At 38.8% G+C, this 22,238-nt stretch overlaps 1 protein-coding gene across 1 annotated transcript; it reads right to left on the bottom strand.

Annotated features, from left to right (window-relative positions):
- Nucleotides 1–1,437: 1,437 nt before the first annotated feature.
- Nucleotides 1,438–18,314, bottom strand: LOC139151175 (dexamethasone-induced Ras-related protein 1-like). Its single transcript, XM_070723769.1, has 2 exons — nucleotides 17,614–18,314; nucleotides 1,438–4,600 (listed from the first exon to the last, which is right to left on the bottom strand). Exons 1-2 carry the CDS (start codon nucleotides 17,894–17,896, stop codon nucleotides 4,071–4,073), a joined length of 813 nt encoding a protein of 270 aa, XP_070579870.1. The 5' UTR covers nucleotides 17,897–18,314; the 3' UTR covers nucleotides 1,438–4,070.
- Nucleotides 18,315–22,238: the final 3,924 nt, after the last annotated feature.

Below are 22,238 nucleotides of genomic sequence, written 5' to 3'. Positions count from 1 at the left end.
TGCGTTTATTAGTTGCATTAATTATTTAATCAATCTCACTTGTCTCACCACATTTGTATTAATTTATCCATTCACAAATAAACGAACGAATGAATCAATAAATGAACAGATTAATTATAAAACTGAAGACAAAAGAAGTGTATCTTTCAAATTTGGTTGCATATCGGTTTTGTTATCATTAGCTGTAATCTGTTCTGCTCTCCCTATCACATAAATTACTGACCTAATTCCATTATCTAAACATTGAAACTTGTGATCAATGTTTACACCGTTTCAATCGATACGTGAAGTGCAATGTGAATGCTGTATAGGACAGTGATATTGCTACTGTTAAAACATAACTATGCAAGGTTATTTGACATGTTTTTATAAGTTATTTGGCGCAAACCTTTGATCACAGGATATTGGCTAAGGTTCTCTACTGACCAGGTAAAACAAATATTGTAAAATATTTTTTGTTTGATAGTATCCATTCGAAATACCAGGTTTTGATTAAATCAAAGTGAGTGATGGTATCAATGTGCCAGCAGTAGTGATGTCGTCTAGAGGCGTCATGACATTGGCTGCTAGCATAAAGGGTGGTTTAGGTAGAATTCGCCTGGGGGACACATATTCGGACTCTCAAACATTTACAATATTCTTTTGGCCTACCGCTTGTTGGGACTCATTTTGAGGCTTATAGAGTAAAAAAAGTTTCCATCGGCTTAGCTTTGTGAAACTTAAACAATTTTAATTCATCTCATAGAAATAACAAAGGAATGGTAACCATTTTGATTTTAAGTACTCGTTTCAGTAAATATCAGGTAATTTGTTTCTCTAGTGCCAAAAATTATACTGCTACCCCTGCTTTTTATTTGTCATTTTGAAAGAGAATGGTTGAATGATTGCTTGAGAAAACTTTGGGCAGAAGTTTAAGTCTTTCATTTTCAAGGCGCGAACTACCTTAAAAAGATATTTGTTATGAGGTTTAGCTCGGGAAATATTCAGTGTGGTTGACCATGGTAATACAGCCAAGTAAGTACATTTAAAGAGAGCAGGTAGTCAGTCTTTTCCAAATTTTGTAATCGCGAAAATAGTACAAATTCACCTGGCTGCATGCCAGACTAATGGAAGCTCGACCCGAAAGTGCAACTTAAGAAGGTAGTTGACAGACTAATACCAATTGAGTATATTATAGCAGTTAACAAGCCAGAGTAATTGATGGCGTTGTTGTGGAATGCTACATGTTCTTACCTCGGTAAGTTTTGGATTTTTCAATAGCTGTTCTATAGGTACACTAACTATTTTTTAACCAACGCGATTCTTAAGAAACATCTTCATCTGCCCTGATGAGTTTTTTGCTGTAAAAAAGAAGAAAAGACTCGCTATATAGTATATAAAACCCTTAATATAAAGGATATAATGCGCATAAACTTTATTAAAAGAAAACTCCAGTTACGGTACAACTGGTGTAAAATATATTACATAACTATAAATGTCTAAATCAAATCTTTAAAGAAGTCTGTTTTTATTGTTCAGGATTTCATGACACATTTTGATATAACGCTGATCTGCTTTTTCATAGCTCTTTGTGAATATCCTTTGAACGCTTGGAATCGTGCCTGTGGTTAACCTTAGAAAAAGCCATAAACATAAAGGCACACAAGGCTCTCATTTGAAATTATTTAGTGTTACTATCGAGTAAGTGTGTGGGCGTGCTCAGTCGGACTGACGACAAAAACTCGTCTCTGATCCAAATCATGAAAGGTTGAAATTTTGAGTTCGAAAACCTTTGAAAACTTTAAGAAAGTCACACTGTTCCCCAGGTCTGAGATATTACATTTTTGAATTCCTTCTGGCCTTACCTTTATTCTCTTATTTTGCTTCATAAGTGAGAAGCGTTCACATGCAAAAGATTGATAAAGTGTAGCTTTCAATATTCCAGAGGTTTAATTCATTCATTTACTTCTGAAAGTAACGAGCGTACTGATCGAAAACCACAGTGTTGATAATTGTAGATTTCACGCATGGAAGAAAGAAACGCACGATAGGTAGCAGATAAACGATGGTGACCTTTCCGAAGTAATATAGCCCGGTACGTGTAATGCACTTTTCGTGACTATACATTTCGCTAACGCGTAGTTCCCTGGCTCGAAAGAAACCCCAATAAAAAAATGCACGAGAGTCAATGCAAGCTGGTAGGAGATTGAAATGTAAGATCGTTTTATTAACCTTTTTGGATTTTAGACATATTACAAAGTTGTGCGAATATTTCAGACCAAATAACATTTCAAGTAGATATACCAATAATGATAATAGAAAATTAATCACAGCTTTGTACCTGGAAGACGCCGGTATGATGACAAAATATTTATACAAAAGGGGAATCATATTAATTTTATCTCAGGTGCATTATTTGTAGCTTTTGCTCATCAAGTGTTATTTTGACGAATATTTTTGCTGAGATAATGCGTTGCCCATACTAGCTTTGTTCATTTGAATAAGGTACACCACCATCAGCACCACCACCATGAAGTTGCTGAATAAAGAGGTGACTTGCAGGGCCTAAAAAGGAAAGGCTTTTGTTTCCCACCCTCGCACGCATAGATCATGACTAGCCGCGGCAGCTTGCTTTTCTACGTTCCCTTTACAACTGGCCATAAAATTCTATAGTGCTCTACGGATGTTACAAAATGTCTGTCTGATCATGTGTACTCACTGTATGGTTCTGAAAAGTGAACTCAAATTCGTCATCTTGTTGCATGCCACTTTTGCCTGTACATGGTCATGTTTAGTTGTTGTTACGTCGACAGTTAGAGGTTGCCAGCTTATCGAAATAAAACACAACAACAACAACAAAAACAACAACAATAAAGAACAAACGAACGAAATAAATAAACTAGCTGTGTCTCCGCATCATTTTTGCGAGAAGAGGATGAGACAAAAAACTTTTTTATTTCTTTTAAGGCTACCACTGAGTAATGATTGGAAATAGTTTTCTTATGAATGCAGTCGTGTTAATAGAAAAAGAGATAAAATTTGTCTTTGAAGATGTTTTGTAAGTCTGACTAGAAAAACATTAGAAAAATGAATGCAAAATTGGCAACAGGACAAGGAATGGTAACATCCGATACCAGTATATTGCGTACCCTGTATTCTTCCGAGCGAAATCCATTGCCTGACTGAAAGATTTCTTGTTATCAAAGCCACCAGAGAGGGTGTCCACTAAATTGTGTCAGCAGAGACGTATTCTGCAAACATGACTACACTTGTTAACATGTCTATATGTAGCACGTTCCAATCAACGATATTAAAATTTGCCATCATAAAAGAGAAATTTTACCATCTATAAAATGAATAAGAAGAAGTTGATTAATATTACAGAAGAGGGAGATCAATCCATACCATCGACCTTTTTCCCCTTGTGATTACTTCTTGACAGGAAAATACAAATATTTTGCCCGAAAAAAGGCGCGGTACAATAAATTGGACAAAATACACAATGGTGTGATGTAAAATCTTATCACCAATCACGTCCAATGACTTGACGCGGAAACAGCTGAAAAATTCACAGTCCTAGCATTTTTTATCATTACATACACTTAGTTCTCACCGATGATCACCATTGAAAGTTCGCTTTTTGACACAAATGTATAGTTGATGTCACGGTACATAACATTTTCAGACGAACTGAAAAACCAACGCATTGCTTGTTGTAAATAGGGCTCGTTATTCATCGACGTTGAAAACGGTAGCCGACTGGTTTTGCGTGAGGCCTAGCAGCTAGGCGATGTTGCTGTGAAGTGTGTGGGGGTTCGAATCCCGTTTGGGTTATAGTAAAAAAATTATTTCTATAGTCCGCGAGACGCGCATCATGAAGTTTGGAATGATTTATTTTCTTTATCTTGAGGATATTTGTTGATGACTCAGGTATTGCAAATGCCTTCTGATTGAAGGTCTCATTGCACATGGTTGGTTCAAACCTGTGCACCATTGAGTATATCGTCTTTTTCGACTTTCGAATGCGTAATCTTACGTATGGTTTGAAAAAAAGCATCCGATACATGGATGGATGTTGAATTATTACATATTCACTGCAAGTTGCATTTGTCTCTCTTTCCATCCTCATCGTCTTGTTCCATGTCCCGACTTCGCCGCAGTTTGGCGTTGACCGCCATCAGATCGCTGCGAAGACTGGGCCGACGCACATGGGGAGCCAGCACGCCGTACGCGTCGGTGATGCGCTTCCTTAGGGAGACGCCTCGGCTGTTGATCGATGGGTTGGGACTCGTGGAAGCGCTGATTTTACGGTGCAAAGCAGGGCTCATTTCATTGGGCATGTTGGCGTTTTCAAACAACGCTTGGAACAGCAGATCGATATTGACGTTCTTCTTGGCCGACGTTTCGTAAAAGCTACACTTTTTAGCACTTCCTAATGTCCTTTTCACGTCTTCTGCTCTTACCTCCCTCCTGGCTTCCCTGTCACACTTATTGCCCGCTATGACCATCGGAATCGAACTCTTCTTACTTCCCTTTGTCAGGAGAATTTGATCCCGCAATCTCATCGCCTCTTCGTACGAAGCCTTATTGTCTATACTGAATACCAACACAAACACGTCGCCTATGTACAAACAAGGAAAAAAACAAGTTGGAGGTTACAAAATATCTTGATTGTTTATTCATTGAACAGTATTTCGTGATCATCTTCCGGATGTGAGTCCCCTAGTATAGTCGATGATTATTACCAATGTAAATACATCGCCTAAGAGAGAACCTAATTGGCGAATTGAATATTATTAAGGTAGCACACGCCTCGACATCGAAACACTTAAACTTTTTCTCAAACTTTCATAAATGAAACTTTTAGCCATTCTCTTACCAAACAAAGAATAAAAATCAGGATTACCGTGCAGATTTTGTACTGGAGAAACAAATTACCAAATACTTACCGATATCCTTATACAATGGTCGCTATCCCTCTATTTTATTTTGCTAACTCTATGGGGAATAATAAAAATTTCGATTTTCGAAAAACTAAGACTGTGAAAAATTTTCTTACCCTGAAAGCTTTAAAAAGAACCCCCACAAATGGTAGATTAGTAAAGAACTGAAAAGTTTTGAGAATCCAAATTTTTGTTCCTGAGGCGCATTCTACCTTAAAGGTATACATTCGCCTGTAATCTAAATATGCCCATATATGGTCAAAAGGGGTGATCCTTGGTATTTAAAATGCCCATGTGAGGGCGCTGTTTTTAAAGAGCGGCCACCCGCTTAAAGTCTGTGATTGGTTAGATTTTCTCTTTCCTTGGTAACTGTGGCAAAATTGGAACAGGTGACAGTATACCATTAAGAGAGGTTAAATATTGGTTAATCTGAGAATATGGGTCTGTTCATCTTCTGGATGCGCGCCATATCTGTAAGTACATCTGGGCATCATCGTTGGTATGATCAATATTGAATGTCAGGAGTAACACCCTGCCAAATGTGTCATTGATGGCGCCATCCAGACGGCCATCTTGTCTGAACCCGCAATTGTGATATTTTATGTAACCACCCTGTGTAGAATTTTGAGCAACATAACTATTTTCTGGATTAACAAATGTAAAGTAGAAGTGAGAGTGCAGCAGAAACTATTAACTACTTGTTTTGATGAACATGATACGATTCTACGGACGGAATACCAAGAGCAAGGCTTTTATTCCACACACGTGCAGCAGATTTCCTAATTTTACACAAGATACAGACAATTCTTCAGATGAAACCCCGAGAGCCAAGATACTCGGAATTCTGTTTATCACCCACGGGATGTACAGCGCCTAGCTCATCAACTTAAATTCAAACACGGTTTGAACTTATTTGGGATAATTGGATGGTGAAGTCATGACAAATTTTAAAAATACGAAGATCCAATCCCAAATTAGTTCAATCGTTTTTCAGCAAATTTCAGGTAGCTGTGGTAATTGTCAACAACGAGATATTTTTGTGTGACACAACTGTGAAATCGACATGCATGATCAAGTTCGATGAATATGGAAACCCCTGCATAATTAACCGAAATATATCGATACAATTGACAACTTTACAAAGACATTGCTTATTGTCCAATTGAAATTGTGAAAACTTTCTAATCAGCAAAAAAAACAACAAAAACCCCAAAAACAAAACCAGCGGCAACAAGACAAAGCACACAAAAACAATAAAAGACCAATAAACCAATCTTTTCTTCGAAGTGTGGTTATATATTATAGAAATGTTTACATTTTGTAAACAAATAACTCAACTTCACAAGCCTTAAACATGAAGTATTCAGAACCACTCCGTTGTATGAGTCATTTCTGTGAAGTGATTGCCAAACCATGTATGCGATGTATGCAAATTACAACTTTTAAAGTCATATCTACGAGTTTTTTTTATCTTGGATCGTCCTTGGATAATCATTAATGCAAATTGTCTCAATTTATTTTAGATGCGGCTAAGGAAGGTCATCGGCTCCACAACTTAATCATGTAAGTTTCCTTACCAGAATGTACCGTTTGGTCAGTGTTGTTATGATACATGACCCGATTGCAAAAATATTAGGGGTTATTACACAGAGTCTTATCGATACAGGGTCACATTCGAGCGATGTGTCCGTATTTTGACGGATTGGAAAGGAACTTCTTGTCATAATCTCTTTATCATACATGCATACTTCGGTTATGACTGTTTCCTCAGGAACGTTCAGAAATTAGCGACGAAATCGACTGAAATAGACCTTGCTTGCTCCTGGCTGTACACATAGAAAATTGGTTGCTAAGTTCGCTGATCACTGCGTGTCAGATACAGGCAGATACAGGCAAACCGCCATTATGAAATTTGCTAGTTTTTGGTCTCCCGGAAGTTGTTAATTGCGCATGTCCACACATAGTGCATCATTTTTTCTCGCGTGCTTATAAGTCTACTCTGGTAGCTGCCAATATTTCAAAACTTGTAAGAACGGTTATTAAATCCTTGGTTAAATTCTAGCCACGTTCGCATCATGAAACTGTGATAATTTTGGCTTTACTTCCAAGTAAACTTGAACAGCCGATGACAGCACCCCACGGTTCAACCACTCAGATTTCGTAATTCGATATATGGCGGTGTCCCATTACCTGCCTCTTTGTGCTTGTCACTGGGGCGGGGACCATCCAAGTTGCTAAGGAGTCAACCGTTTCACTTCTTGATATTATTCCACTATTGGGCCATTCCACTTCAAGGGGGGTTGTGGTACATTTGTAGAGCGAACAATTTAAATATTAAGATGTCGACACAGGTTTTCACAATTTGAAGTAGTTTATGTTTGAGTTACTATTGCGGCAGAAGTAGAATATAGGATTAAGTGTGTAAAATGAGTGTTATTCGCACTTTGAAGAGTGACGTCATCCCTTCGCGAAGGTTATGAGGCTCGCCAAAAATTGGGTCAACATACTGGCGCGCGCGCCAGCTTCTGATTTCAAGCTCGATTGAGTGCACAGCATACGTATACAGCAAGCAGCTCTACGATAAAGTCGTTTATTGTTCGCACCCAGGAATATTTTATGAATGTTGTAGTCAATGCAGCGACCAGGGTACATTCGTGGCACATCATCGAAATACGATGTTTGAAACCAAAGTACGTCATTGGGCCCATTTAACTCTATCAGTCTGCCACAGAACCCCTGATTTCAGGTACCATTGTATCATGGGTAATTTGGGCCAAAATGATGTTCTCTGCGAGACTCGCTGATCAGTGGAAAACAACTCATTCAACTTGGCATTTCAACACCAATTCGCGATGCTATGTGTTTAGTTTTATTCCGAAGTTGTGGCCCAAGTTCGAAAGAATACCATCAAAGCCATGTGCCACAAAACTACCCAGTTTTATTGCCATGATCATTTTTTAAAAATCCAGTGGCTAAAAATAGCTTATTTTGCAATAAACAACTTCAAAAACGTGTACTTTTGTGTCCAAAGAACGATATGCGAAGACACGTGTACGATTACGATTAATACCTTTCTGACTAATGATGAATGGGTCAGCTCGGTGATCGAATGCGTCATTGTCTCGTAAAACCGCCAGAAACCACAGGTGGCAAATTGGTCAAAATCGTTGACTTTACGGATTTTCAGAGGTCGTACAGATCACAGCTTTTATTTAGTTTTGAACCAGAAAGTAGAATCATGTACAGTAACATGCCGCCATCGGAAGGAACCTGTTGGTGGCCATGCTTGCATAGTTTTACTGGCGTGTCAATAGTAGATTCTAACATGCACTATTTTCGGGGGTTTGAGCAGTACATTTTCGCGAGCGTGTACTTTTGTGTCCAAAAATGAAATACGCACAATATTGTCATAAGCGTGTAATACCGTTGACATTAAAAACCTACGTTGTAAAATTGGGTGGAATTCTGACGCGACGACTGGTTTGAAGACACTCGAATTTCGAGTACGTAAAATTCTGTACAGTTTCAACCACTTCAACACACCACTGAAATACGAAAACACACACAGCGATGCCGTTGAATTTCCAGTGGGTTAGTCCGGACAACATGCTCTTTCAAGCTGCCCATCAATATCTAGGCTGTACCCTAGTCAAACTTTAGAACGTCATCGGATCGTGATGACAGGCATAAAATTGTAAAGTGACGCGTGTCGAATTCCTCACATTGTATTGGCTAGTTTTTATTATTTCAGCTGAAGAAAGCGAACTGCATGCGTACACTGTAAATTCAGATTTTTTTTACCGATAGGTATGTTATACACAAATGTTTTCCCGATGGTGGTGAAGAACAAAATCGATCCCGCTTGCAAAATGACATTCACAGGCAACTGGACAGTTTCCGGTTAGCAAGGCGACTTCTCCGTCGTCTAGAATGGTTTTCGCACCACAAAGGTGTCGCTAAACCCTTTGGAATTCACTGTTGTTTAGCTTCAGTCGTGAAAAGTCGTTTAAAATTTAGGAAAGTTAACAGTCACTCAGTTGATAGCGTCTATGCAAATGAGGGTTTGGCTGTCTGACTGTTAAGGTTCGCTGACTTGGGATAAAAAATGCCGCAAATTTTTGCTTATGATCCCACGGTAAAGAAAATTTACAAGTCTTCGTTTTTGTCAGAATTCGCCAGTCATAGAGAAATACGATTGCTGAATTCTCAACTTTGGTCCTTAAAATGGTTTTTTTTTTCGTTTCACGTGTAGGCCTAGGGTTATTATGATTCGATTCGGCTCATATTCCCTGAAGCACTCACTGTACGTTGTTCAGAAGTGTAGGGCGCAAAGGGTCATATGCAAATACACAATTTATGCAAATTTACATATCAACAACCCACAGACTAGCCGTTTACTGTAAATGAACATATGCAGCTTATATAAGCTTGGAATTAAAATTGGACGACTTTAACGTTGAAAAATGTATTGGCTAGTTTTTATTATTTCAGCTGAAGAAAGCGAACTGCACGCTTACACTGTAAATTCAGGGGTTTTTTTACCGATAGGTATGTTATATACACAAATGTTTTCCCGATGGTGGTGAAGAACAAAATCGATCCCGCTTGCAAAATTACATTCACAGGCAACTGGACAGTTTCCGGTTAGCAAGGCGACTTGTCCGCCGTCTAGAATGGTTTTCGCACCACAAAGGTGTCGCTAAACCCTTTGGAATTCATTGTTGTTTAGCTTCAGTCGTGAATCTTCAGCAAAAGACAAATGATGGTTGACCTATATCGACATTTGGAACTAGAAGCTAATTTCTATGAGTAAGCGGACGGTAGTTATTCGCTATGTAACTGTGTAATGTTTGCACGATCAGATGCGAGTAAAGGACAGTTTTGCGATGGAGTGAGAAATTAAAAAATAGTCGTCAATAAAAAATTATAGAACAAAAACAAGGTGGAACGTTTAGGACATTTTTATCGGAATGAGGGAAAGAGACAAATACGTTTTATGGAGAAGTTATTTTTTTATCACGGTCCAGGGTGGAGGGACCGTGCTTTTATATATCGCAATTGTAATTTACCTCCAAGTCAAAATGTAAACACTACATAACACACGAGCGACGATCTTACTTCAACGAATGCATAACCATTTCTGATTGGCTTCATATATCCGCCGAACTGAAATGTATTTCTTGGAAAAGTAACCATTACAGCCTTAGAGAGGCCCTACGACAATGTCATAAAATCTGTGTGCAAAAGTCAAGTATTCAAAATTATTCACTTCAAGAACAAGGTTTAATCAAAGGTCTCAATGTCAGAAGAGATCGGTTATGTTAGACATCGTGAGTGAAACATCACGACCCAAGGATTACGCGTGATTGGATATGCCTAACGTAATTTTACATACCGTTCATCGAGAACCGCAGGGATTATCGCGCGATATCTCGCCCTCGCACGACATTATCGGCGTTGCTTTATTTCTAACTCCAGTTATGGCGCCATACCGAAATCGAAAAACTGAAATTTACCTGTTTCGGATCCAGCGCGTAAGATCGGAGGTTCTTGCACGTCATACTATGATATGTTTCTTGACGCGTGTTGCCTGAAATATTAATATCATTTGTATTTCAAGCTTCTAAACGAAAACAAATCAAGAAGCAAAAACAGAGAGTAAATATTTAGATTCTTAACACGAGCTGCAACTGTTATTTGTGATGCATCACCCTTCAGAATAACGATTCAGTTCTCTCACGAGTTCTTCCGAGGTTTACCGTCATTTCTACAATTTAAAACAGTCACTTCGGTGGCAGTGTCCAACGTCAGTGCAAGTACAACAACTGTACGTACTGACAGCAAAACAAAGTAGCCTGGATGAGTTTAAGGCCACTGACATCACAAACTTGCATAACAAGTGTAAGTTTTATCATTTAGAAATTTCATCTTTTGATCCGAACTGATTGGGTAAAATCAGGTTGAACAAACAATCGGCCTCGATGTTCAGGTCATGATGCATATAGTACGCTTGCGCAACCTTGGATCGTTTTCACATGCACGATTTGGAATTGGTTTAGATTTGTATTTTGCCGTTAAATTTTACGATGTCGTGCAGCGGTTTCAGCTCATTTAGATTTCATTTATCTAAACGGCCTGAAGAATTCGGTCAGTAATTATGCAAAGACGATCGATCAAAACCTTGTTGTAGTCGTCTTCAATCAGAATTGTCGGTCGGCGGTCGTGGGAATTTTTTGCGCATCCAACGTATTCTCTGTTACAGTATTATAAAGCCTTCATTACAGCACGCCTTTCTTCGAATTAGATGGACATAGGACGCCTATTTTTTGCAATGATCACATATTTGGAGGGCTGGCAAAACGAGTTTTAGCTCCCAAACGCTGTCGGGGATGATTTCTGCCTTGCAAACACCCTCAGTAATCTTTCAGATGTGTTGCTTGATGCGAACGATATGCTCATTCGGCGAATGCATTTAAAATCCATTATTTGGTGACCCAGAGCGCCAGTTTATTTTTGGTGGCGCTTCGGATCAGCCACTCGACCGCTTCTTGGTAATCAAGAGGCGCACTCAGGTTAATGAGATAAAAGAAACATCCCCTTCCCTTTGGAATTGTTTAAACAAGGAAATAGGAAAATCGATGGACAGCGGTGCAAGTACTCGGGACAAGCCACATCTTTATTACTCGCCTGCGACTTGGGAAATGCAACTAGCGTGTCTAGTCATCACTTCAACATCGCAAACTTGTCTACAATGTCCATTTCACTAACTGAACTCATAAAGAAAAGCCCGCGCGCATATACGACGCTCCCCTGTACAGATCAATGGAAACCAAAACAAACTGTAGCCTTGAGATGTATCGGCTTTCGGTGTGTATCGCATCTGATATAAAGAATCGATTACCTCTAAAGATGAAATCTGGGGAGAGGTTATGCTATTGGAGTTAAATACCATTATTAAATAGGGGAGATCTAATGCTCCATGCGCATGAGCAGGCATTTGAATCGGCCTATTTTAAAACACGGTATATTGCTCAACATATTTGTTTTTTGAAAAGATTCGGAAGTTTCAGTTGAACAGAAAGAGACTCCTGTTGACCGAATTATAATCTCTTTCAGAATGATCAAATTTAATGCATAACGATGGTTCAATTGTGCATAGTTCGACGACCTTCCTCTGGCATCGTGCCAAGACGATATTACGTGACTTTCATTGCATAATTCGCCTCAGGAGATCGGAGAAATTGCTCACGGTTTCGAAATTTCCATGTAAATGATCCTGAATGGTGAGTAACGACACAAACTTCACGGCACGGGAGCTGTGTTGTGAAGGTACACGCAAAACACTCGACTCACAACGCCTCACACCACCTCTTATGATGGAGCCGTCGCGTTGGCTACCACAGTCGTTTTTTTTTCAAATTATTTCCATTAGTTTTGTTTCAGGTTAAGTTGTTCTGTAACTGAAACATGTTGAATTATCAATAATTAAAGTACACATCAGGGACACACATAACATGTACATAAAAAGTTACATAATGGTTATTATATAATTTCTGGTACATACCATAAAGTATACCATCGAAGCCTTTAGTGTTCTATCGACAAGCAGCGAGGGAATAGGGATGAGACAACTGGCAGTTTAGTACGTTTCAGTATAAATTGGAACATCATGAATTTAAAATAACCGAAATAATTTGAAACGATGACGACTGTGTCCCTTTTTAGCTATTGCTTGCTACATGGCTACCACAAATGATCATATAGCCCTCGCCGTAATGTTCAATGCCTGGCTATCTTGATTTCGAAACCTTTATGTAATGCACATTATATCATAGGAATAGAAGCAAGCACATTGGAAATATTATTAAAGTGTAGAAATATTGTAAATTTCGCCTTTTGAACAATATCTCTCCTGTAATATCCCCCTAAGCGAGCTGCAACTGTTTCCAAAAGCGGCCAGACAAGAAGTTTTGAGTTACACATAAGCAAATATATAACAAAATGCAAATAATGTTCAAAATGATCGATTTTCGTTTATACTGTGCTCGTTGAATATGACATCGTTCACGTCAGCAGTCTGATTGTAATCTGTTAGAATTTAATAGTACACTAGCGCTTATCCAACGGCTATTATATTTTTCCATATTACAGGTACAAAGGAAATAACACGCCACGGTTAGGTCTTCTTTTACTGGTCACGTTCAACACCAAGTGATATTGTGTAATTTGTGTCGTGTATCGCACGCAATTTTTCCTGGCTATCTGGCCTGTCCAGGGAGTTTGGGTACGGAACGTTAAACCTTCAGATAGTGTGATCAGAAAAACGATAAGTACATTTTCATTTTGAGTTCGAACCGTACTTTTTCTAAATTCCAGTCATGCGAGTATTTTTTGTGCAAAATCAGCAATGTTTGAACTTTTTTAAAATCAAATTCACATTCGATGCCCTACAAAATTTGACGTCCCTTACTAGAAATCATAACCCTAACTAGAAATCATAACCCCGAATTTTCGATGATTTTTCATTTGACTGTGTTACTGTCGTGGGCGAACTGAAATTTCTCATAACGGGACATTCCGGTCCTAATGTACTGAATTGTGACAAAACAAGACAAACACGCAAAAAAGGCAACCTAACAGCTAAGAAACGTCGAAACTACATCTTGTCGAACTACTAAAATCTTTTTAGCTGGATAAGATATGCGTACGAAAAAGAAGATAGATGCTGCAGAATACAATAATGCGCAGACTACATGGCATGGAGATGCAGGTTGACACCGAGAATAAAAATATCGAATTCCGCAAAGATTGGAAAGTTAGGATTCCAATCTTGCAAAATGACGGTCTTTCGTCGTTCTGTCGCCTGTCTGCCATGAGCGGCGTCTTCAATGCTGAGAATTGGTACTTTGGGAATGGGCGTACTTGTCTTTCCCCGGTGTGCCTCCGTGAAATGGACAAAGAATACGACGCGGGGGGATTGCACATGCTGTGTGTAGAATATTAAGCATTTAGAAGCATTATGCGGTGTTGATTCGGACATATCGCTGAACGCCGATAGTCATAGCATACAGGACGACAGCGTTGGCATATTTCATTAGATTAAGGTAGAATGCACCTTTGGGACAGATATTTAACATTTTACAATACTTCTTTCATAACCACTTGTGGCAGTACACTTTGAAACTCGTGGAGTAAGGAAAATGTTCACCGTCTTATTTGTTTTGAAAATCAAAAGTTTAATTTTTTTCGCACAGAGTTAACATGGGGATGGCGGCCATTTTTATCGGTAACTTTCAGTTAAATTGTTTCTACAGTACCAAAGTTTGCTCAGTGACCCCTGATTTTTATTCTTGATTTCCCGAGGGAATGGTTTCAAGTTTCCTTGAGGAAAGTTTGAGCACAAGTTTTATCCAATCAATTTACGTGTCGCGTGCTATCTTAAAGTGTACGCTTCGACACGGACTGTGCTTGAAGTAAGGTGATAACGACACTGTGCGTGCATTGTGAACAATGTGTAAATCTGAAGGGAGTTCAGTGGAAATCGAAAAGTGTTGAATTTGCAGTCCATTCTAGATCCGGGTATTTGATACAATCGATTTGATGTTGGTTCACGCAAGCGAAGCAAACATGTAGAACCCGACCTTCTTTTAGCGTGGTTTATAAGAACTACTTTGCACTGATCTGTGTGCGACAGTTCTAAAACGTTGATACATACATACATACATACATACATACATACATACATACATACATACATACATACATACATACATACACAAGACAGACAGACAGACAGACAGACGGGAACACGCACGGCGAGACGAACACACAGAAAGATACCCACACAGACATATCAGAGGGTGTTGACACATCAGAGAATACTGATCCCGTTATGTCAGTCTTTGAACCAAGTCCAATTATATTTGCAGATTAGATTTCTTAACTAGATGACGCTTTCCATCTTCTAGAAAAGCGTATACGCATGCTCAGCACGCTTCGTAGCAATGTTCTGTATCTGACGCGATGCTGAGCCCTTTTTGAATCATGTAGCTGAATAGCGATCGGAGACTGGAATGTGTGAAAAAATCTTGATATGCTATTTTCAAAGCAGGCAATAAGCCATGAGATCGATAATTAATTGATAATGATTTGATTTCAACTTCGTATTGGCTTCCTCTTTCATTAAATCAAAACCATCGGCGTAAGAACAGTTCTTTGTCGTTAATTATCACCATTTTCGCGCCCCAATGACTTCTTCAACGTGTGCGGACATACATGTCGGACGTGTGTTGATGTTTTGTATACCGAGGAACAGGGAAGGGAATTCCAGTTTTACATCTCTCTCTCTCTCTCTCTCTCTCTCTCTCTCTCTCTCTCTCTCTCTCTCTCTCTGATCTAATAGTCTTAAAAACGGCTATCTGGGAATATTGTTTAAAAATAGACCTATTTTAAAACATCTTACACTAGCCTTGCGTGCGTCATTGAATGTGAAAATTGTTATTAAACTCAAAAGTGCTTTGCATCTGTCATATGCAATTTCCAAATTGTTCACTATGAATGGGAGGGATTGCAAGAAGAGGGCCACTCAGTGCAGTTTGCGTAAGGGAAGAAATGTCTGCAATGATGTTTGCTATGATAGAAGTGCAATGCTCTGGGTTCGTATTCTATCACAGAGGACAAGCTTACACCTACCCAACGTCATGAAATTTCGGGGAAATACGAAAAATCATTAAGCAGGTATTGTAAACTACATCACAGCCCCGAGGGTGGCAGCCCTTTCTTGTTGGCAATTCCTGACTTCGTAAATCACTTCCTCTCTCGTCGTTCTGGTTTCTAAGAAGTGAGCGGCTTTGAATTACTTAGCCATTGTTTTCAGACCTACTCCGGTGAATGTTTTAGAGCTGGTTATGATGAATTTTTAGACCTATTTTTGGTTCAATATCAGAGTCTTCTGGGTCCGTTGTTGCGTGTGCAAATGAATATACCTATGCTAATCATACCTTGTGAAGTCTAGGCAGGTTTTCTCGACCTTCCGTTTTATGGCAGTGTCAACATAGCTATGCTTGTGGCGGCAAATCTCATGAATAATTATGATAGCTTACGGCATATATAGCCCCAAAGTCACCAAACCCATTCAAATCTACACATTTGTGATTCGAAGCTAATGACTTATATGCCCATTTTATCATTGCGTGATTTATCACAAGGGCTGTTGCATATATAGCAACTACCGATTAATTATTTCAGTCAGGCAGTTATAGACAAGCTGTTCACCACCTGCCCGGTTCTCTATCACTCTGAATTTCAAACACACAGGTGCAGCCAAAGGAGCTATTCATCGAAAAAGCTATTCCAGGAGCAATTTTTGAGGGCAGGGGAAATTTTAATTTTGCTCGGGCAGGGGACATGTTTTATAGTGGCAGGGGAGCAAATTTTAGATTTTTTGTAGGGCAGGGCAGATATCGGTTGATTGTCCTGGGGACAGGGCTTGGCGAAAAACGAGGAGAGGGGAAGCTACTTTTAAAACGGGGACAAGGGAAGTTGAGCCATGGTGTTTCCGGGCCGGGATGGGGACACAGGGCAAGTACTTATAACTTTTCATGTCTGCAGGGGAAATGGAATGACAAAATTTTTAGGGGAATTTTTTCCAGGGCAGGGAAAATCGGCAAGTTTTTTCGCCACAGGGCAGGGGAGCTTCAAAAATTGACAGTGGGGAGGGGAAACAGGCAAAAATAAGTGGGGAGTGGGTAAAAATGAAGTTTGAGTGCGGGAGGGTAAGTCGAAAAATTTTCAGTTGGAGGGCAAATTATGAACAGCTAATTAATTACCCTCTTGACTTAAAATTAGTCAGTTCACATTACTTGTCATGCACAATATATCTTATCATAGTAAGGACCCCTTTAAAAGTGCATTGTTCGTTGGCTGCACCTGAACACAGAGCTCCAACGTCCATTAAACAAACAACAAAGCCATCTATCCCGAGGTTTGGGATGAATTCGACTCTTAAAGTGTGTTTAATGGAAGTCTAACATTGAAAACGATGTATCACTGCATTCATATAGACCACAAAGAACCTTTACCTAGATATTGCCATGGAAACCATGAAGCCAGGCTCCATTGATTTGACAGCTTTTCTGTATGATCAGCATCGACAGTCGAGTAATCGATGTTGTGAAAATTGAAACATACTTCGAGTTCTGATAATTTCCCTGCGTTGTTCTAGAGTACGTTTGTTTGTATGTTGTCCTGACGCCCACCATAAACAGGTAATGTTATGTGGAAGCAACGTACAGCGGCGGATATCATACCCAACGGGGGGCGCACGGGGCTGCAGCAAGGTCAAGACGCCCCACCCTCTTCAAGAAAAAAATTAGTCTTACTTCATTTAGAATTAATACTCTTCCACAGTTACAATGCTGGGAAAAAATTTCATCAATAAATGGCAGCTGAATGGATACTAAATTTTTGTTCTTTGGTTATGGACTGTTCCACCCGGGGCACGGTGAAAATCTCGCAGTCGACGACTTCATTTTTTCAAATACCAACATTTCAAAAGATGTATCAGGCTGAACATTTGGTGAAGAATTTACATCGTTTTTTGGTGCCAAAACCATAGTTCAATATGAAAAGTTGATAACAATGACTTAAATTCGATCGAGTTTCGAAAAGGACTAATCTACGCTTACCTTACCTGTAAGTAAAGATAATCTCTCCATTGCAGGAAAGGGATTATTTCCAGACGTATCTAAAATATCCAAACGATAAACCTCTCCTTTTATTCTGTAAATCTTCCTGTGGAAATCTTCAATCGTTGGTGTGTAGCTCTCGTCAAATTTTCCATTCAGAAAACGATTTACAATGGCTGTTTTTCCGACTTTTGCCGACCCCAGTATCACTAAGCGAAAGCAATTCTTCGGCGGAGCGTTCATTTCGGAGTCCACTATCGCGGTACTGACGCTGGTACTCATCGCCATGTTCAGATCCGTTTTTACCCAGTGCACTTTTCACCATTCAAAAATACGTCCGAAGCAGTCACCGAGTATCGAAGAGACAAAGAGGAGCGGATGACAACAAGCACTCTCTCAGTGTTCCGTCTGCCACCGCGTGGAGTTGTGACTGTACATGCTGTAGATAGGTCAGGTCATTGCGATAAGTCTCACGTTTCTCGTATACTGTCACGTTCTGTGCATTACGGCAGGAGCGGTCTATGTGTACAATGCCATCTCGATTTAGACTCACATACGGAATTCAACTGACTGCGCTGAATAGAGTACGCATATTCTCAGCCGGTCGTTATCGATAGAACCTTCACGGTGGGGAGGCGGAGGAAGCGAGAAAATCCGGGAGAAGTAAGTCTGCCGCTGTTGTCTTCAGCAAGCCCGTGATGTGACTAAATGCAAGCTGACTGGATCCGCCCAGTCGTACGTATGGCCACACGGTTAATCGCCCCTTTATTGTGTCATTTTCCCCGTTCATTCCTTTACATAAGTTTAGCATATAATTATGTCACCTTGCTATAAAGTAAGATTAAATTGTATACCGAGTAGATTGAGACTCCTGGCGTGTCTTGCGAGTAATTTCATGATATTTTTGTGCAACTCAGTATCCGAAGCCCTGCCCACATGTCGCAGGTCATACATTTAATAAATAAGCCGGACGGTGGAGCATTCTCCGCCCCTGCTGTATGACTCTGTAGTTTCCATCAATCAGTCATTTTAATACTACACCGCCACTTATACTCGCCTTGAACACATGATGTCAACGCCACAGAAAGCTCACCCTGAGAAAAAATGCTAGGTAACCGTGAAAGGAGAGAGGAAGACGTGGGCTGCCTCATCACGTCCAATTTGTACTTAATTACGTCTTCAACCTGAGGCACATTTATGTGCAGCAACTTCATTCGTACTCCATCGCACACAATTCGCCGGGATCATAATACAATATAACGATTCGCACACGGTTTCAGTAAGGCTATATGGCGACCGTTGATTTGGTAGTTAGGTTGACTGACTTTCTGAGTGTTGCCTGGCATTGCCCCCCCCCCCCCGGCGAATTGTCGAATATCTCGAGAGACAGTATACATGTTATGGATCGACTTGGCGATAAGCCCCTGTAATATTGCTTTTTACTAAAGTCCCCGTCTTACTTTTAGTTTGCCTTCGTCGGCTTCCACTTCCAGGCACCCGACGGTTGGGCATCTGCGTACAAGAAGGACGCATGCGGACTTCTACATTCTGCGAGCGCAGTCAAATAATCGCCCATATGCCATCCTCAGCATATTACCTCTTTAACGACTGTATTATCGTTCTCCAATTTATGAAAAATGACTCCGTTACGTTTCAATCTGAGTTCACGTACCGACGTCACAGAATCAAAATTGATTCTCAGATGGTGATAAGAGTGCTGTTTGTACGCCCGTTTCCTCTCCTCACGTGGGCTGGGCAGGATATCATTTAAAAGGGCAGTGCATTTCAAACTGTGACATCCGCCCTACGCTTCATAAGTGAAAACAAACCGGTAAAGTGTTGACTTTTGATAAGTATTGTTCCTTCTCAAAGAAGTAGTCTGGTGTGATAAAACCTTCTTCTTTGACTAATTAAATGTTCAAACAAGCAAAGGGAAATCTTAAAAGTAAAAATTTCCTCTTCTCCAAAGAAAGTTTTACGGCTTTCATTTATGACTACAAAGCGATGGTAATGTGCAAAATGTTGGAAAACACAGTATCAGTATTTTTGCTCATTTTCAGTTTCTATGTAAATTGTTTGTTTGTTTTTGAGCTGAATTCTTGTTTATCAAAGAGTATTATAATTAACATGTATGTAGATGGTAAACATATAATCATATTGTAATTATCATTAGCGTTCTAGTCATCTTTTACCGATAAAATACAATAAAAACTTTATTTACTTACTTACTTACTTACTTACTTACTTACTTACTTACTTACTTACTTATTTGCTTATCTATTTATGTACTTATGTACATTTTATGTCTGAAGTGAAGTTAAAATGGTATCGAATGGGTGGTTGCTCTAACATTTTTTAAAGTATTCACCTCGGGGCAGAAAGCTTTTAAACTTTTGTTTAAATTGACCTTTATAAATTTTTAAACCGTATTCTTTAACAATCAATGATGAAAATTAGGGCAAAGTGCAAATCTTTGGATTAGAGAAAAATTACCTTAAATTACCTGTATTTGAAAGGTCAACATAGCCGCTTTATTCCATGTTATATCCATTAAAAAACTTTATTTAATATGCAAATGAGCTGTTTATTAACTTGACACTGTTCAATGCTTCATGGGACAATTAGATATCTATGAGATCAACATCTGTAGCATGTTTCATTCAATTTAATTGTGTAATTTTAGAGAAATATCGCTAATTACAAATTTCATTAAATATGCAAATGAATCCTTTATTAACCTGACACTGTTAATTGTTTAAAAGCACAATCATATATTTATCAGATCAATATCTTTAGCAGGTTTCACCAAATTTGGTGCCGTAATTTTAGAGTTATATACCTAATTATAAAGTTTATTGAATATGTCAAAGAACCCTTAATTAACTTGACACCGCCAAATGTTTACTAGCATAATTAGATATTTATAAGATAAATATCTTTAGGGTGTTCCATCAAATTTGGTGCCGTATTTTCAGAGTTATATGCCTAATTATGACTAACAAAACTTAATAAAATATGCAAATGAGCTATTTATTAACTTGACACTGCTCAATGCTTCTCAGTACAATTAGATATCTATCAGATCAACATCTGTAGCAACTTTTTTATCAAATTTAATGCTGTAATCTTGCAGTGATATCACTAATCACAAAGTTCATTAAATATGTAAATGAACCCTTAATGTACTTCACACTTCTAAATGCTTTACAGCACAGTCAGATATCTGTCGGATCAGTATCTGCAGCAGATTTCTTAAAATTTGGTGTAGTTAATTCGGAGCTATATGACTAATTACACAAACTTCATGAAATATGCAAATGGGCTATTTATTAATTTGACACTGCCTAATGCTTGTCAGTACAATTAGATATTCATCAGATCAACATCTGGTTTCACCAAATTGGGTGCCTTAATTTCAGTGTTATACACCTAATTACAAAGTTCATTAAATATACAAATGAACCCTTAATAACTACTCAATGCTTTACACCACAGTTAGATATCTGTCGGATCAGTATCTGCAGCAGATTTCATCAAATTTTGTTCGGAGTTATGTGACTAATTACAAAACTTCATAAAATATGCAAATGAGATATTTATTAACTTGGCACTGCCTAATGCTTCTCAGTACAGTACAATTAGATATATATCAGATCAATATTTGTTGCATGTATCATCAAATTTGGCGCAGGAATTTCAGAGTTATGTCATTAATTACAAAAGTTCTTTAAATATGCAAATGAGCGGATAATTCACATAAAACTCACAGTATCGTCATAATATTCTGAAATTGTCATCTGTGAAAGGTTTCATGAAATTTTGCGCAGTATTTCTTGATATATATATCGACACTGTCATTACTGTCTCCATAGGGAAACCATGATATGAAAACAAAACGATATTGTATAACTTCATTAATATGTTAGCCACACTCACCAATATCTAATCACTTCTTACAATTAGCATATGGTACTTTTCTACTAAATTTAACCTGAATCTGTTCAGGCATTTTTGAGTTATCGTGTAAACAGACAGACAGACAGACAGACAGACAGACACACGGGACAGACAGACATCGCTATGACATCGACTCACGTGTGTGAACACATGAGCTAGCAAGGGGTTACCATGTAAAGTTTGCTACTAGAGAAACAAATAACCTAACATTTATGGTTTTTGATATTTAAAATGGCCGCCACCCCTGTGTTAACTATGAGGGGGGGGGGGGATGCAATTTTTTGATTTTCGTAAAAGACGGTAAAATGTTTCTTACTCTAAGAGCTTTAAACTGACCTCCAACAAATGGTAGATCAGAAAGAATTGTACAAATTTGAGAGTCCGAATTCTACCGTACAGGGACAAAGTCGCCTTTCTTGACCTTTTTTCATAAATTTTGTTTGATATGAAAAGTGTTTGTGTCGTTTGACTTGTGGAACCATGCTGAAATACTGGTCAACTGTGTAGCCAAACAAGATTTAAAATTCAGTAAAACATTTTACGGTCTCTACCACAAAATTAACATCGCAAATTTAAGTGTACAACTCACAAACAAAATTACAAACAAACTCGTTTGCATTCAGCAAATTGGTAATTTTTGACACTTTTTGAGTTATGTACCGTCGTCATTTTG

The sequence above is a fragment of the Ptychodera flava genome, chromosome 15 (genome assembly GCF_041260155.1).
Source record: "Ptychodera flava strain L36383 chromosome 15, AS_Pfla_20210202, whole genome shotgun sequence".
NCBI classification, from domain to species: Eukaryota; Metazoa; Hemichordata; class Enteropneusta; family Ptychoderidae; genus Ptychodera; species Ptychodera flava.
The sequence above is the reverse complement of the archived record's forward strand: the minus strand, read 5'-3'. Positions and strand labels throughout refer to the sequence as shown.